Source organism: Euprymna scolopes, chromosome 36, assembly GCF_053919585.1.
Source record: "Euprymna scolopes isolate OS-2025 chromosome 36, ASM5391958v1, whole genome shotgun sequence".
Classification (NCBI taxonomy): Eukaryota; Metazoa; Mollusca; class Cephalopoda; order Sepiida; family Sepiolidae; genus Euprymna; species Euprymna scolopes.
Window position 1 is genome coordinate 74,221,137 of NC_136517.1, and position 15,244 is coordinate 74,236,380.

The 15,244-nt window shown below is 33.1% G+C and overlaps 1 protein-coding gene across 2 annotated transcripts in view; it reads right to left on the minus strand.

The window, feature by feature from the left end:
• Nucleotides 1–1,501: 1,501 nt before the first annotated feature.
• LOC145260604 (uncharacterized) overlaps nt 1,502–15,244 on the minus strand; it is a 66,505-nt gene continuing 52,762 nt past the window's right edge. Inside the window, exons 3-6 of one of the 2 annotated variants that reach the window (XM_080118898.1) lie at nt 14,652–14,804; nt 7,209–7,327; nt 3,806–3,984; nt 1,502–2,784 (exon numbers count right to left, since the gene is read on the minus strand). In XM_080118898.1, the coding sequence (XP_079975024.1) occupies nt 2,652–2,784; nt 3,806–3,984; nt 7,209–7,327; nt 14,652–14,804 (584 nt within the window). In that variant the 3' untranslated portion in view covers nt 1,502–2,651. The remainder of the gene's footprint in view (nt 2,785–3,805; nt 3,985–7,208; nt 7,328–14,651; nt 14,805–15,244) is intronic. The other variant, XM_080118897.1, reaches the window with a different exon arrangement.

Consider the following 15,244-nt stretch of genomic DNA (forward strand, 5'->3'; position numbering starts at 1 on the left):
AAGTACGTGAGTGTAATAGCGTCAACAGAAAAAAAACTAGAACTTTATTTTTTTTAGCATTTGTTTTTATATTTACGAAGATTACTTTAACATTTTTTGAAAGATTAAGTTATTTCTGTTAGGATCAATAAAAAAAAAAAAAATAAAAACACTGGAATGTTGGTGAGAATCACTTGAAGTTCAAATGGAAGCCCATAACACAAATTGCTCATTTCCTCACAAACAAACAAACATTCTGTTCCACTAGGAAGATATGAGGCACAATGCAAAAAGGTTGAGTATGATAGGCCAGAATACAAAAATTGCTTGAGCAATTCCAACATTCCAATAGGAGCACCTAAGGAGATTAGCCATAAACTGAAAACTCAAAACGAGGTAAAGCCCGAGAGTGAACCTCCTAGGACTATCCAGAAAAATCAAATAAAGCAAGGCCAGAAGAAACTACAAATGACCCACTCACTGCTGGACTGATCGTAGAAGATATATCGACTGGAACATAATTTTGTGATACATTCCTGGGCAAATTCTTTTAAACTTTACAAAAACAAAATAAATCAGACATCTGATTTTAAACTTTCAAGTGTATTCATTACACCTCGCCTCAAACAGAGGATTTAGCGAATGGTGGCAGAAATTAGCAGATTCTACAAAATTTTCCCAACTGTGAAATGAGGGCACCATAGATTGAAACTCCGGAATACTTGCCATGAAAATAATGATAGAGCAGAGTAGCAACATAACTACTTGATAAATTCTGTTTATCAATTTCTGATTTCAAAACCAGAAGTCATCACCAAGTAGACATTTTCTCTTTAACCAACTTTTGATAACATCAGAGACGAGTATCCAAGCTTTCATTAGGACTGTTGGCCTTGTGCAATTCTAAAGGGAGTCAAGATTGTTTGGGATTCAACAAAAAAAAAAGTCTAAGAAACATTGGAAGAGTTTTTGTCAATTTTATAGCATTTTTAAATGCTGGAGAAGGAGTATGGGTTTATACTTTTCTCCATTAAGTAAATTACTAAGTTCAACTCCAGTTGAACTTTGCAGATTTCATAATCTGCACCATTATACCACTTGAAATTTGTTTCACAATAAACTCCAGTTAAAAATTAGATTTGTTCATTATATAATTGTTTTAATTAAAAAAAAAAAAATTCATCTTCCACCCACACAATAAAATGCAGTTTCAATTATCTGTACTTAAAATCCGAAGACCCCCCCCCCAAAAAAAAAAAACCTATTTACCGATATGTATACCCAACATTCAGGTGTTTTAATGCAATTAAGCAAAAAGATTGACACATTCTTTTCCGCTTGTAAAAGATGTAGTTTTTACAAAAAGTGAAAACATTTTTTAAAATGTTAGTTAGAAATCTAAACAAGAGCAATTGATCATTTAAAAGATCATGCAATTAGTTACTCCATTTAAAAAAAAAAAAAAAAAAAAAAATGGTGTAATATTCATGTTCTCTTCAAAAGTGCATGAACAAATAAACAGCCACAATTAAAAATTGGGGAAGATTTTTTGTCTAATCAGAATTACGTGGAGGAAATAGCTGCAACCAGTAACCCGAGCTTTAATTTGCGGTTATTTCTGGATATCCTTGTGAAGTACTCAAAAGAAGTTGATCAAGAGTAAATCTATGACTACTGACAAAAACAAAAAAACTTCAACTTAACATCTGCGGCCAACGAACAAGTTAGAGTTTGTTTATCTTCAAATCTTTCATTTAACGGGCAAACAACTAAATCACAAAATCAGCTTAAGTTGAGCCGTCGCCACAAGAAACACCACGTATCACACAAGGCAAAAAATTTATAATGTATATGCCCTTTCTGTATTCTTATAGACTGGAATGTATCAATCGGACCGACAAATTACATCAGAAAGTAAACACCTAAAGCCAGATCGAGTACTTCATTACTGATCAAAAATTATCTGATCATATTAGTATTTGCATAGTGAAAACTCATTGGCATCATTTAATGACAAGCTTTGAAATTGGTCATGTTAAGCATTCCGGTATTTTGTTATGCAAAATATGCATTGGAAGCCAATTGAAAGGTAAAAAAAAAAGTGGACAGACAACATTTGTGAATGGACAAATATAAACCAAGTGAACACCTTTGCCCAAGATCGTGAGACTTGGGGGGAGGGGGCATTCCACCATGTTAACACATTTTACAGCTAACGTAGATAATGTTTAATAAATATTGCACATTTAAACTTCATAAATAAAAGGTTGATTATCGAATGCTGATAGTGAGTGTTTAACAATGATTTGATTTCAGACATTTAAGGAGGAGGAGGTTCGTTCTAAGCAAATTTTTCCTCAATTGCTTTTCTTGTACAATGAAAAGTATTTTCAATAAATGTTGGCATGGGAGGATATAAGCTTATTTTAGATATCAAAGTGAAATAATTTGATAAAGCTGCAAAGCAAAAAAAAAAAAGATTGGCACATTTGTTTATAATTTGTAGCATTTACAGTTGAATAAAATATAAACTTTAAAAATTTTTTAAAGTCATTATAAATAAAGTTTTTTTTTTTTTTACATGCTAATTATTCACTGATACAGTGATTTCACGTCTTAAGCAAAACATTTTGTCCATTGGTACCCCCATTCCAGATTAAAAAAAAAAGTTATCACAGATTGCAGGAGTTGAGGGGCCATTCAAAAGGTGCATATTTGATCGCAACATTGCCTATTTTGTCCAAAGTAATAAGTAGAAGACGGGCACGTTCTTGCTTCTCCTTAGACAAATAATGTAATGTTGATCTGGAAGAGAAAAAAAAAAAAAGAATTTATTTTAAGAACTAATAAAAAAAAAAAAAAAGAATTTATTTTAAGAACTAATAAAAAAAAAAAAAATCATAATTAAAAATATTGAAGCTTAAGTGAAATATGGCAGTTCAGTATAAGATAACAGAAAACTTATATTCATAAATATTAGTGAAAAATATTAATGTATACCATAAAATAAAAATCAGAAAAGTAGAATTTGAATATTAAATAAATTTACTATTCAATGTCCACGAACACCAACTGACAAGCTAGCATGTCATTTTAACTTTTTTTTTTAGAAGGGAGATAATCTATGACAAACATTTTTTCGTCCCTTAATGGAATGTAGTTATTTTGGAATAAACAACCAACTGCAAATTCTTATACGAAATGGGCACTACCAGATGTATTTACATGTAATGATGGCTACTGTATTGAATTGGCCAAGGCACATTCATCTAAAGTGCACCAACAACCGTTAGTTATGAGAAATATTTTGTGTGAGAGCAAATACGTTTTAATAAATTCTAGTTATTTAAAAAATATTTCAGGAAGTTGTGCAAATCAAAATGTTAAAGTCTCCGCATACATTGAGTTTTGTCAGAAATATAAATACTAATACATACATTTGCCTAAAAGGTTATTCTTAGGACAAATCAGTTATGCTAGTAAAGTAAGGTGGCGCATTCATTCTTCTGGATAAACCTCTGTAAATACATGGATGCCTTAAATTGCAGGAAGGTTAGCTGGCCAGAGAAAACTTGGAAGCAACTAATTAAACAAGACTAGAGTGGAATTTGGAGATTGCTGAACAGTAATCAGCAGAGTGAGCATGCATAATATCAAAAAAATGTCTGAAACCGTGAAAAGTGAGATTAAAAAAAAAAAAAAAAAAAAAGTCATGTATTTCATGGAGTTAACTTTGTTCACCTTTGAAAAGAATTTTCAGGCAAAATTTGAAAAGACAGGATTGAAGTTTCAAAAAAACATTTCATCTGGTGTAGTTTTCACTTACTTGATAACATCGATGTCTTGTTTACCAAAATCTTTGAGATACCATTTGAAGAATCCTGGTAACCAGATCTCATTCACCTCCGTGTACATGCAGATTTCTTTCTCACAAAATGTTTTTGCCGCTTCATCCAAGGACTTGTCCAAGTTGGAACCATGGTAGACATTTAAAGCAGGACTTGACTGAAAACAAAATGCTCACTTTAAATATGTAAAACTAAAAAAAGTTCTACAGAAAAATTTTACAAATACAGCCATAAAGAAGAAGTTTTCTAATATCTTTAATCCTTAATATTCCACATTTAAAACAAAAGGGAACATGTTCATTCAAACATGGCGACTCGTGAATTACAGGTCTTTCTATCTTGGAAACTAATGGTTTGCAAAATTTAAATGAGATTTTCTTATTCAGCATAGTCGAAAACCTATAAAAAAATCATTTTAAAGAAAATTGGAGGTGGACCTAATGTAACAATTTACCAAATTTATAAAGACCAATGATTTTATTAATGACAACTGAATATTCCATGTAATTGAAGTAAACTGTCAAAAGAAATCACATTTATCAATGTTATACAGCTCCACCTGAAAGGGATTTTGAACCAGTACCAGTTTTTTTTTTTTTTTTTTTTTTTTTACTTGTTTACCCAGTACAGTTAAGGAATCCGAAAACAGGGAGAGAATTTCAAAATGTAGCAGTCTAAGGGAAGAAACCATTAGAATAGAAGGCTTTCCAGCATCTAAGGAGTGAAGGGGTTGAATTTTGCTACTAGACGGGCTTGTCAAGAGTATGAAAGTCAAAAAAGCAAACTTAATCTCACTCGTATAGTACATGCAGGTCTACAGACTAAAAATGTTTTGTATTCTTGTCAATGTAACTTTCCGGCTATGTTGATGAAAATGTTTGAATAAAATGGATTTGAATGGCAGAAGTTTGTCCTTTTAACCAAATTATGGTAATTGTTTTCATATATTGCAAGATCAGAAGGATGAATGTCTATTCAACAACCTTTTTCATCATAAACTCTTCACACTTTATGTGCAAAGACTGCTTTGTTAAAATTTATAAAATTTTTTTGAAGTCTGGACTTTATGAAAAATAAGTGATATTTGATAAGGACTAGCCAAATTCAATGAAAGGGTCTAATCTAATTGATAAAAGGCAAAATGTGTGGATCTTGCAAACAATTGACAGGCAATGGATTCTCACAAAATCAGTATCGTTTTAAAGCTCGACTCTTTGGACAACAAATATCGAAAAATTGGCCAAAAACATTTATTCCTTCACCGTCAACTGGGCAGTTTTGTACAAGGAAGGGTCACTTTTTTGTCAACATTTTTGCAAATTCATCTAGCACGCTTGCAATGACTGGCCTTAATTTGAACGGCAGCGAAGTCATGGTGGCCGCGGGGGTTAAGCAGTTTGCTTTTTACACCTTTTCGTCCTTCACGTTACAGGTTTGAGCCTGACAATTATTTAAAAAAATTTTTTTTGAGGCTTACGTAATGGGATTTTTTTTCCTCTAAAAAACCCGAAAGGAATTATTTTACCAGTCGCTTGAACTTTTTTCACACCCCTCTCCACCTGTATTTTTTCTGGTTGTATAGACTCCTTAATACACCACCTTACCACACCTGGGCAACCCCCCCTAGTTTAGAATAAAGTAGATTAACTAAGGTGACAGGGCAAGGGTTCAAACAATACAAGTAGTAGCATTTGTGTAGTTATGCAGTTAGAATAGAAATTTTAGACGAAATGAATACATAGCTGACGAGACAATCATTTTTAGTTCATTTGATGTTAAAATTGATAGCGATTGAAAATTAATATAGAGCTTAATCCTTTCCCTTTAGAATGGAAATGGGCATGCGTGTACACATTAGACATGGCAAGTGTTTCCAGTAGAAATAGTTACTCGACCTACTGGAGGGCTCAATCCATAAGCAAAAAGCAAATGTAGTCATTCACATACAGCGGTTTTCTCAATATCACAGCTCCTCAATGTGGCTGGGCATGGCAGGTGGTTCAAGGATTTGAAACCTGACTCCACTAGTATAGTAATCAGTAGTCTTACCCCTAAACCATTTTGCACGCCACAAAATAGAAATATTTCTATACTTGTTCACACTAACAGTTCCTGATAATTACAGAGACAAACTTGACAGTTATTTCACTCACTAGAGATCAAATATCAGTATAAAATTGATCAAATTCAACCAGAGAGCAGCTTGGTTGAAAGGAATATTCCATTTCTTTATAAAATGCAGAAACGTATCTAATTGCCACCCCCTCCCTTCTACTAGATACTAGTTTCACAGAAACTTGCCATTTTTAAGACACACTCACAGGTTTTGATATAAACAGAAAATAAAGTTTACTATTGTCAATCTTCAATTGCATTTCGTGTTCAAAAGGAAATAAGCTTTTTTATTACATAATAGCTTTTCTTACATCAGAAAAACATTTTAATTAACCTTTTCTAAAATGAAGTCATCATCCAAGTCGATCTCTACAAAAACTTATTTTGGTCTTTAGCTATGGATTCACCTTCACTTCATCCATTTTAAACTATAAATCTTCAGCCACCATTTTTGACCACATTTGGAAACAATTTATTAGTGGGGGAGATGCATGTTAATTGAAATTTGATGTAGGTTATGCGTAATAGATCTTGACATGACCATCTGATCCATGGAATCAGGCTCTGACTACCCGTCTTGGCCAAGTAAAAGTCCAAAGGAGGTGTTACAAGTCACAAGACCATTTTTGCAAATGAGACTCATCCACCAAAATCTATCTGAAGCAGAAAATGATTTTTTACTGTTAGATATAGAATATGAAACAATTCAGTTATACAGAATCGATTATTTTCTTAAATTCCCCATAAAAAAAAAAAAAAGTGATGTATATATCTATAACAAAAAAAAAAAAAAAACATTTTACATCATGTATATTGATTTAGTATTTTTCTAAAAAATTTTTTTAAGTGTATTTGAATTTTTCAACTCATCCCCCTGTTAAAAATGGCTTTTTAAAATCTTAATTTCTTTGGTATTCCTTCAGAATATTTTTAAGATGGTGTGGTCTCTTGTAACTCACCATAAAAATTTTATTTTCTTATTTAAAAACAAAACTAGATTAATTTACATAATTTTTGGCCCACGATATTCTTTCCATCACTGGTACAGAAGTTTATTTTTAATATAAAGGAAATTCTGGATGAGCACTGAATAATGTAATAAACTAAGTATAATGTTGAATTTTTAAAATTGTATTTTTTGAGCATTGACTCGAGTGTCTATTTAACACGAAAATTTAGTGGAAATGTGAAGCAGAAAAGATTGCGAGCTCAATTAACAGTTTAAAAACAAATGCTTAAAAATAAAATGTTTAAGTTGTAAATTACCTTACAACCCCACACGATTGCAAAGTGGATTCTTGGATCAAGTTTTGTTATCGTAAACTGTAAACGAGGATCTTGGGATTCAAAGTGAGGCTTGATTGATGCTGGTTCTGGACGATTTCCTTTTAGGAGAGAGAGGAAAAAAAAAACAAAAAACAAAAACAAAAAACGAATATTGAAAGATTTACAACATAAAAAGTTAGTTTTTAAGATGAAATTGCAAAGCAACCTAATTTTGCATAAAAACTAGTAACTATAGTAAAGTTCTTTAAATGTGATCTCTTTTTGGAAGGGAAGGGGTATTTTAATTTTTATTAAAATCAAAAAAATTAACCTTTTCTGTTTATAAATGTACACTTTTCCTTGTTATTTTTCAGCCTACTTTGATATTGGTCAATTTTATTTACCGATTTAAAAAAAAAAGTTTTTCAATTTGGTGCGTCTAAAGATATCAATGTGTTGAACTTAATATAGGGTTTAGAATTAACTTTCAGAAGAAGGGAAAAATTCATGTTGAAAACCTTGGTGAATTAGCGAAAATTATCTTTTCCTAGAGAAAAGGTTTTGAATGCGTTGGTATTATTATTATGCTAATAAATCAAGATATCTACTGAACTCCACGTGGCATAACAGTTGCAAAGTAAAATAAACATTTGGTTTGTTGATTTTATCACCACTTATCAAGGCCAATTGAGTATAGGAGTTCAGGTTAGTATCCATTCGATGTAAGACAACACTGAGAATTTGTAATGTTTTGCACTTAAATATTTAGTGTTAATTTTTTCTTTTAAATAGACTGGATACATTTTGTATTAATTTTATTTCGGATTTTTTAAAAATAAGATTTCAAAAGTTAAATTTAAATGTAGTCAACATATTGGTTTAGCATCCATTTTACATGCTGGCATGGGGTTGGATGTTATTTGGAAATTGAATTCCAAATTTCTCTGGTCAAGTTTTTTTAAAGGTCATTTCTGTAATGAAGGCAAGATTTATATGATGGATGCCTTTCCTAACATCAAACTAGTAGGGACCAGAGTTTTTATAACGGTATCATCTTTAGATCATCAAGACTAAGGAGCACTTGCCCTTTAGTACTGTGTTTTTGTTCTATTTTGCTTTCAAAATCAAAAATGCTAATCAAAGAAACGTCATGCTTGTTTAAAGTGCAAATCGGTCTTTTACTGATAAAAAAAAAAAAAAAAAAAAAAAAAATTCTTTGGTTTTTCTAAAATCATTTAAAAGAATGACAGGCTGAAGTATTTGTTCTGGATAGTCCTAGGAGGTTCATCTTCCCAGGTCTTGCCTCCCTCTTCAGTGGAGCAAGTATATTGCTTCCAACCAGAGGCATCCCAACTGGAGAATGCAGTCGGTGCTGCCTAGGCAATTTTAAGAGTGTTGGCTTCATTCTTTGTACATCTTTCCGCACTAGGAAGGAAGTAAATACCACAAGTTTAACAGTCTTTACAACATACAAACCAAGTCAGATTTTATAAGCAGAACAAAGCTGACAGAGTGCATGCTCGGAGAAAAACAAGGTGTGTGTGTGTGTGTTAGGAGGGGGGGGTCCAAACAAAAGTGAGTAAATAGGTTATCAAATATCATGTAACATCTTTTCGCAGATGAGGAGTGTCCTACTCTGGAGTGACATTAAGACAGCTACCAGTATGTGTGCAGGTATTAACAGAAAGTTCGCATTAGGTAGATTCCCAAACATTAATCGCTTGATGCGCGTCTTGTTGGTAGTAGTGAATTGCTGAATTTAATTTGTTTTTTTATTATTACATTTTCACCCCAAATAAGGCACATTGCCACTTTGATGTAGGGGGCTACTATCAGGGACATAAGCTACAGGGGTACTATGTAGGGAGTTGGGCAGCAAGATGTCGGTTCACGTTACACTTGAACTTCTGCATGTCAGTACAGTTGGGGAAGCAGGGACCCGGAAAGGAATTCCAAAGTCTAGTGGTTTTGGGGGAAGAAACTACTGGAGTAGAAGTTTGTATTTAATCGTTACCTGTTCTTGTACTAGCTAAACTAATGGATGCACAGTTTCTAGTTTGGAGTTGCTCTAATAATCTTTGCAAGTGACTCCCATTGAGAGCTTCTGTTAAGTGCCTCGGATGTAGGGACATTAATTTAGGTGTTAGTTCACCATATCTTTTGCTCAGCGTCATGATCATTTGGCGTAGGAATATGTATCCTGTTGAGATGCTCTCCGGTTACATACGAACTACATACTTATATAAGGCCGTCAACACTACCTAGAAGCAAGGTTTTTATTCAAGTCTGCTATCTATTCGGCGCTTTGTCTGACAGGATAGTTTTTCCATGTGGATTATTGTCATCTGCCTTTCCCAGAAAAGGCACCCTAAAACCTCACACGTGGTGGCAGCGGCAAACATTCAAAAGAATTCAGCCTTCGACGATAATACGTTCTACAAACGAAAAGTCGTACTCATTGATTAAGGATACGCAAAAGTTTTCTCAAAAATATTAAGTTAAAAATACGAGGATTACAAGTCGCATATATTGCCTGTCGGAAAGTGGAACTTGTACCCTGAAAGAATTACGACAAATACATCATAACTTAAGATTTCGAGTTGCTACAAAAACGATGAGACGATTTAAAAAGGGTAATAAATGAACATCGTACTCCTACAAGTCGTTTCTAACTACGAGTGGAGACAGCTTAAACGCGAGGAGTTAACATGCATCTCCAAGAAGAAAAGAAAAAAAGTATTAAATATATTATATTCACTTATGCAAACCAAGCAGTAAAAAGAAAAGAAACACCTTAAAGCCACACACGCATACTGTTACTCGGCTTCCATGGACAGACTGATAACTTCATCTTTGAAGAACGCAAGTTATGTATATGGCGATAGCTTGCCTGAATGCTTACACTCCAGGAGTATTTTATCCTTTTTACCATGGTTTATGAACCTGGTTTTAGTAGGTTGCAACTTGCTAGCAGAAGTGAGAGCGCAATGATTAAACAGGCAGTGAGAAGCGGGTTGCTTCTCATGTTCGAGAAGCATATTCCCAAGATCCAGTCGTGTTAGGAACTTGTCTGCACCAGTGTCAGTTCTTCTGGAAAAGATATTTTACACTTCATTAAAGATTTCCACTTGTTTGCTGATTTCTCAAGCTTGCCGAGATATTAAAACTCGCATTTTTCTGAGAAGCATTTAAAAGTTGAAATAAACTTGAGTTCAGCATCGAAAATTACTTGGCAGAGAATGCCATCTTTCATAAACTTGCAAATAATGGTTGTGTCATCTATTTTTTCCTCCAAAATTTGATCAGTTATCATTCAGCAATCTGACTCTCAAACAAGTCAATACCAATCTTGTCGCGGTTGATCAGGTATTAAAATTTGTTTCATGAACTCGTTTTGCAAATGGAAATATGCATCTGATGCATATTTCTGATGACATGCTTGGCCAGAAAACATTCTCTTGCATGCTGTAGACATTTCTCTATGCCCATGTGTGAAGAGTAAATCGTGCACCCAATGTAACTCCAGACTGAATGGAAGGAGTACAGTCAGCCTTAAAAGTTCCTTCTGGATGTACATTTCATCATGGATGTAGTACAGTGGAAAGGTCTATCTTCGCAGATGGTCAACCCTCCTGTAGTACTGTTTTCCCAGAGTTAATTGCATACCTTATTTTAGTCTTGCTTTCCAGATTTGCATCAGTCTTTCATCTTGGATAGGAAACTAATATTAAGCTGGAATTTGGTTTGATGATTTTTTTTAGGTTGTCATATATGACCATGATTTTTTTTCATTGTAGTACACAACATTGCTAGTATATTTCCCTAGTATATTTCCAAGTCTGTAATACGAGGTGCCTTAAATAAGTTTCCAGACTTTTTCCGTATGGGCATTTTTGATAGTACACACATGAAACTAGTCCCCTTCAAAGTAATCTCCTCTGGTCCAGCTGCAATGCACCTGTACTGTTCCAGAAACTTCTGGAAGTCAGCCTCTTTCATCTTGTTTCATAACGACAGCCTCTACGGTTTTCCTTGAGCTTAGGGGATAAAAGTCACAGGTTTGGACTATAGGGATGGTGAGGAACTGTCTTGATGCCCATCTTGGTCAAATAGTTTGTAACAAAGATGAAGTTGTGGACTGATGCATTGTCCTGGTGGAAATGCCACTGACCAGATTTGAAGAATGCTGGCCTCTTCGACGGAATCTTTTCCTGAACTCCATTAAAACCTCAACATAGTATTCTTTGTTGACTGTTCAGTGGGAACCCAGTGCATGTAGCTCATGTCCGTGCCGTCAAAAGTTTCTGAGTGGATTTGTTCTGTCTTGCCTTGGGTTTGGGAAAGCCAGCATGCTTCCACTGGGAAATGTCTCTTGATCAAAGCAGTGGATCCAGTTTTCATTGCAGGTCAGAGCATCAAGAACTGGGATCTGAATTGATCAGCTCTACCATATCCATGCTGTCAGGACATCTTTCTGATCAACTCTGGGACAAACTTCGCACATATCTTCTGAATCTTCAGTTTCCACACTTATTGTCTATAGACAAACGACGGTCCTTATCCAGGAGATTGTTTATTCGACCAATCAACTCTGGTGTTCCGACTTCCTTACTCCTCCCCTAGACTCCCTTGAATCTTATGCCCCTCAAAAACTGATGCTTGAAAGATAGCCCAAAAGCAGTCTGAAGCATTCCATATGCTTCTGTAGCATTTTTTTTCCAAGTTTAGAGCAGAATTTTATTGTATATCATTCTTCTACATCCAGATTGTATACAAGTCAATAGTTCCGCATATTTTGTTAATATGTTCATGCTGATCGGATTATCACCATGTCAATATTTTCAGTTCGAACAAACTAGAACTTATGAATAGATGAAGCATCAGGTTCAACCATATAGAAATGGTGCAATTTGATGATTGTGTTTGCAAGTTTAGTAATAAATGCTATAGTTATTCCACATGCATTTCCATCCCTTCACTAGATTTGAAGTAATAATTGAGACTGCTTAGTGACATGTTTACAAAACCTGCAGTGTTCAAATTTTCAACGACTTCAGTTTTTCAAGACCTTCAAACATAATGAAACTTCAAAACAATTTGATATGATATAAACCAAAAACTTAACCGACAACAGGAAAAGTTATTTTCATTTATTTATTTCATGAAGTAGTTTAAAAAAGGTCAGTTATTTACAAGTTCTTTAATGCCTGACAAAACTAATGAACTATTTACAACTTTTGTTAATTCTATGTTTAGTGCCAGTCATATGATATTTCAAGGCACTTTGATCCATTTTGCTCAAAACAAATGCCTTTTTACATAAACAATATGCCTGTTGACAATTATATTTACATCCCCTGACCCACTTATATTTAGCCAGCCAAATAGAATTAAATGCTATTTTCCCAATTGTAGATTTGTCTGTGCTGTGTTAGTTTTACATCTAAATTTCCGGTATTGTGGATATAAGAGTTACACCCCTTTATCATGAAACTACCCAATGTGGAAAACATCAAGTAGTTTCATGATAAAGGGAAGTAACTCAATATCCACAATGATGCAATTTCTGATAAAATTGCATAATTCAATGCAATTTCAGAACAATGTATTTCTATTTTATTTTCAATACTTTAATGGTATTTTTATTATTACTTAAATAAAATTAAAATTTATTAAATTATTTTTAATATATTCAGACAAATTTTTACTGGGTATGATTTGCAAGGCTATATTTTCAAAAATTTTTCTATGTAATAACAGAAATAAGGCCTTTTCAATGCAAGAAGTCAAAATTCAATTACTTTTCAAGCTTGTGTGAATCCTGTACTGCAATCTTAAGTACGTGAGACATTGTCGATTATTCCATTACATTAGTAATACTACTGCCAGCTACCGTCATGTTATTTGCTCTGAGGATGATTGCATCTTTCAAGTTACCAAAGCATGTTTTAACTACTAATATACATACTGGCATGTATACAGGTGAAAAAATAAAGTTTTACTTTAATATTAACTACCTATATCTATCAGGGAGTGTTTTTTTTTTTTTTAAAATAGGATTTTGGGTGGATTAAAATATTACAGAAGAATTCTTAAATTATGAATTGAACCAAATGGTTACAAAACTATTAAAAGTTTTAATCTATATCATTGAAGGTAGCTTCCAAAATATTTTTTCATTTTACTTAATTATGATTAAAATCCATATTAACGTAGTCTGCCTTCCACTGAAATGGTGCTTTCCTTAAAAGAAAAACTAACCAATTCACCAATAAGATTTGCCAGTGAATTTATTGTGAACTATTCTTTATTTTAGGAGTAGCTGATTTGAATGGATTTTTAACCTAAATGGTTAAAGGTCAACCCATCTCAATGAAACCATGGTATGTCTGAAATAAGTTTTAAATAAATCCATATCTTAGCTTATACTTGCAATCCAGCATTTTACCGATTTCTTTTCAAATTATTAAAAAGGCAAACTTATGATTCTAATTTAATTTTGTAAATAAATATTTTTCAAAAATAGGATTTAATTTTTTTTATATGCTATTGCATTTGATTCCAATAAATCAATGATTAATATTTTGATGTTTGATTACATTGAAAATCAGTTTCATGAAGCACCCAAGCGACATAAAAATAGTGAGCATCTTGTGCCGTTGAGTACACCCTCCAGATATCAAAATATTTAAAAAATTTTTCCTGTGTAAAAGAAATTCTAAAGAAGCACTCCATTTTCTGTCATACCATACCATAGCATAGCATTCAATGTCAGGGACAGAAAAACAATATATTGGTTTGGTTCTGTGGCACATCAACCCTTTTTAATGCTAAATCAGAACATTTTGATCAGCTTTTCTACTTCAACTTTATCTTCAAATAACCGATTGATTATCAGTCACCACTTTTCACCATATTTTTTTTTTGGGGGGGGGGGTAATTATTGATAGTTATTAGTGAGAGTTGGAATAGGAATAATATTGAGTAGGTTGGTTCGGGTTCTGTGATGCTTTGGCCTGATCAGCTGAAGGTTTAGATCATAACTCTACAACCACTCATCTAGCATAGATGAAGGTCAAAGTAGTGTTGCAGTGGGTGTAACCAGTCCCTTGGTTTATGAACTGCTTAACCACCAGAGTATCAGCCAAATAAGAATTATTGGCCCCCATCAGAGAGAAATAAGCGAGCCAGAAATAAAATGCAAACTAAGCCAAAAACAAAAAAAAGTCGATACATATTTTAGTACATTGTAGTTAGGAGTAAAACATTTCATCACCTGATATTCATAGTTTTATTCAAGTGGTAATAACCTGTAACTTAATTTTCAATTCTATCAAAAGAATACTTTGAATCAGAATTCAATTAGGACAAAAAATATTTGACACAAGATGTCTGAATATCAAGACTTCTGTCAAGTCAATGAATATCAAAAGATTCACTTACCCCTGAGAATTCCATGTTCAATATCTTGCAAAGTAAAGTTCTGTTTACCAATTTGATAAGCCGAAGTGTGCCAGAATTGTTGCAGATCACGTATCGAATGTGGAAGTTTTGGTTGGCCGACAATGGCATGGATCGTCAATATGTTAAACAAATCTTGTCAGTTTTGTCAAGGAAACTTTTCCCAGGTTTAAAAATGACACATCCTAAAACAATCTTAGGAACCATTAATACAGAAATCTTAAAAAATAAAAGGAAAATTTTACAAGATGGAGCAATTTTACCTTTGTTAAAATTGTCCATAAGAGTCGTTATACATTAATTTCAATGTACTCCAGATTTGTTTACATATTTCCAAAAGTTATCTTAATATCCTAATGAAAAATTAGGATTGGACTTTCATTTTAAAGTCATCCAAACAACTCAGTTTGGAAAAGTTACATTTCTTTGCACCCACTTTTTGTGCTTATGATTTTCTATTAAATTACATTTTATGCATATATTTAGTGAATATAAATAGTGTATACTTTTAAGGCATATTTCTTATAAAATAGAAATGGTTATGAATAGCAAGCTCAATGAAGAACTATTATTGC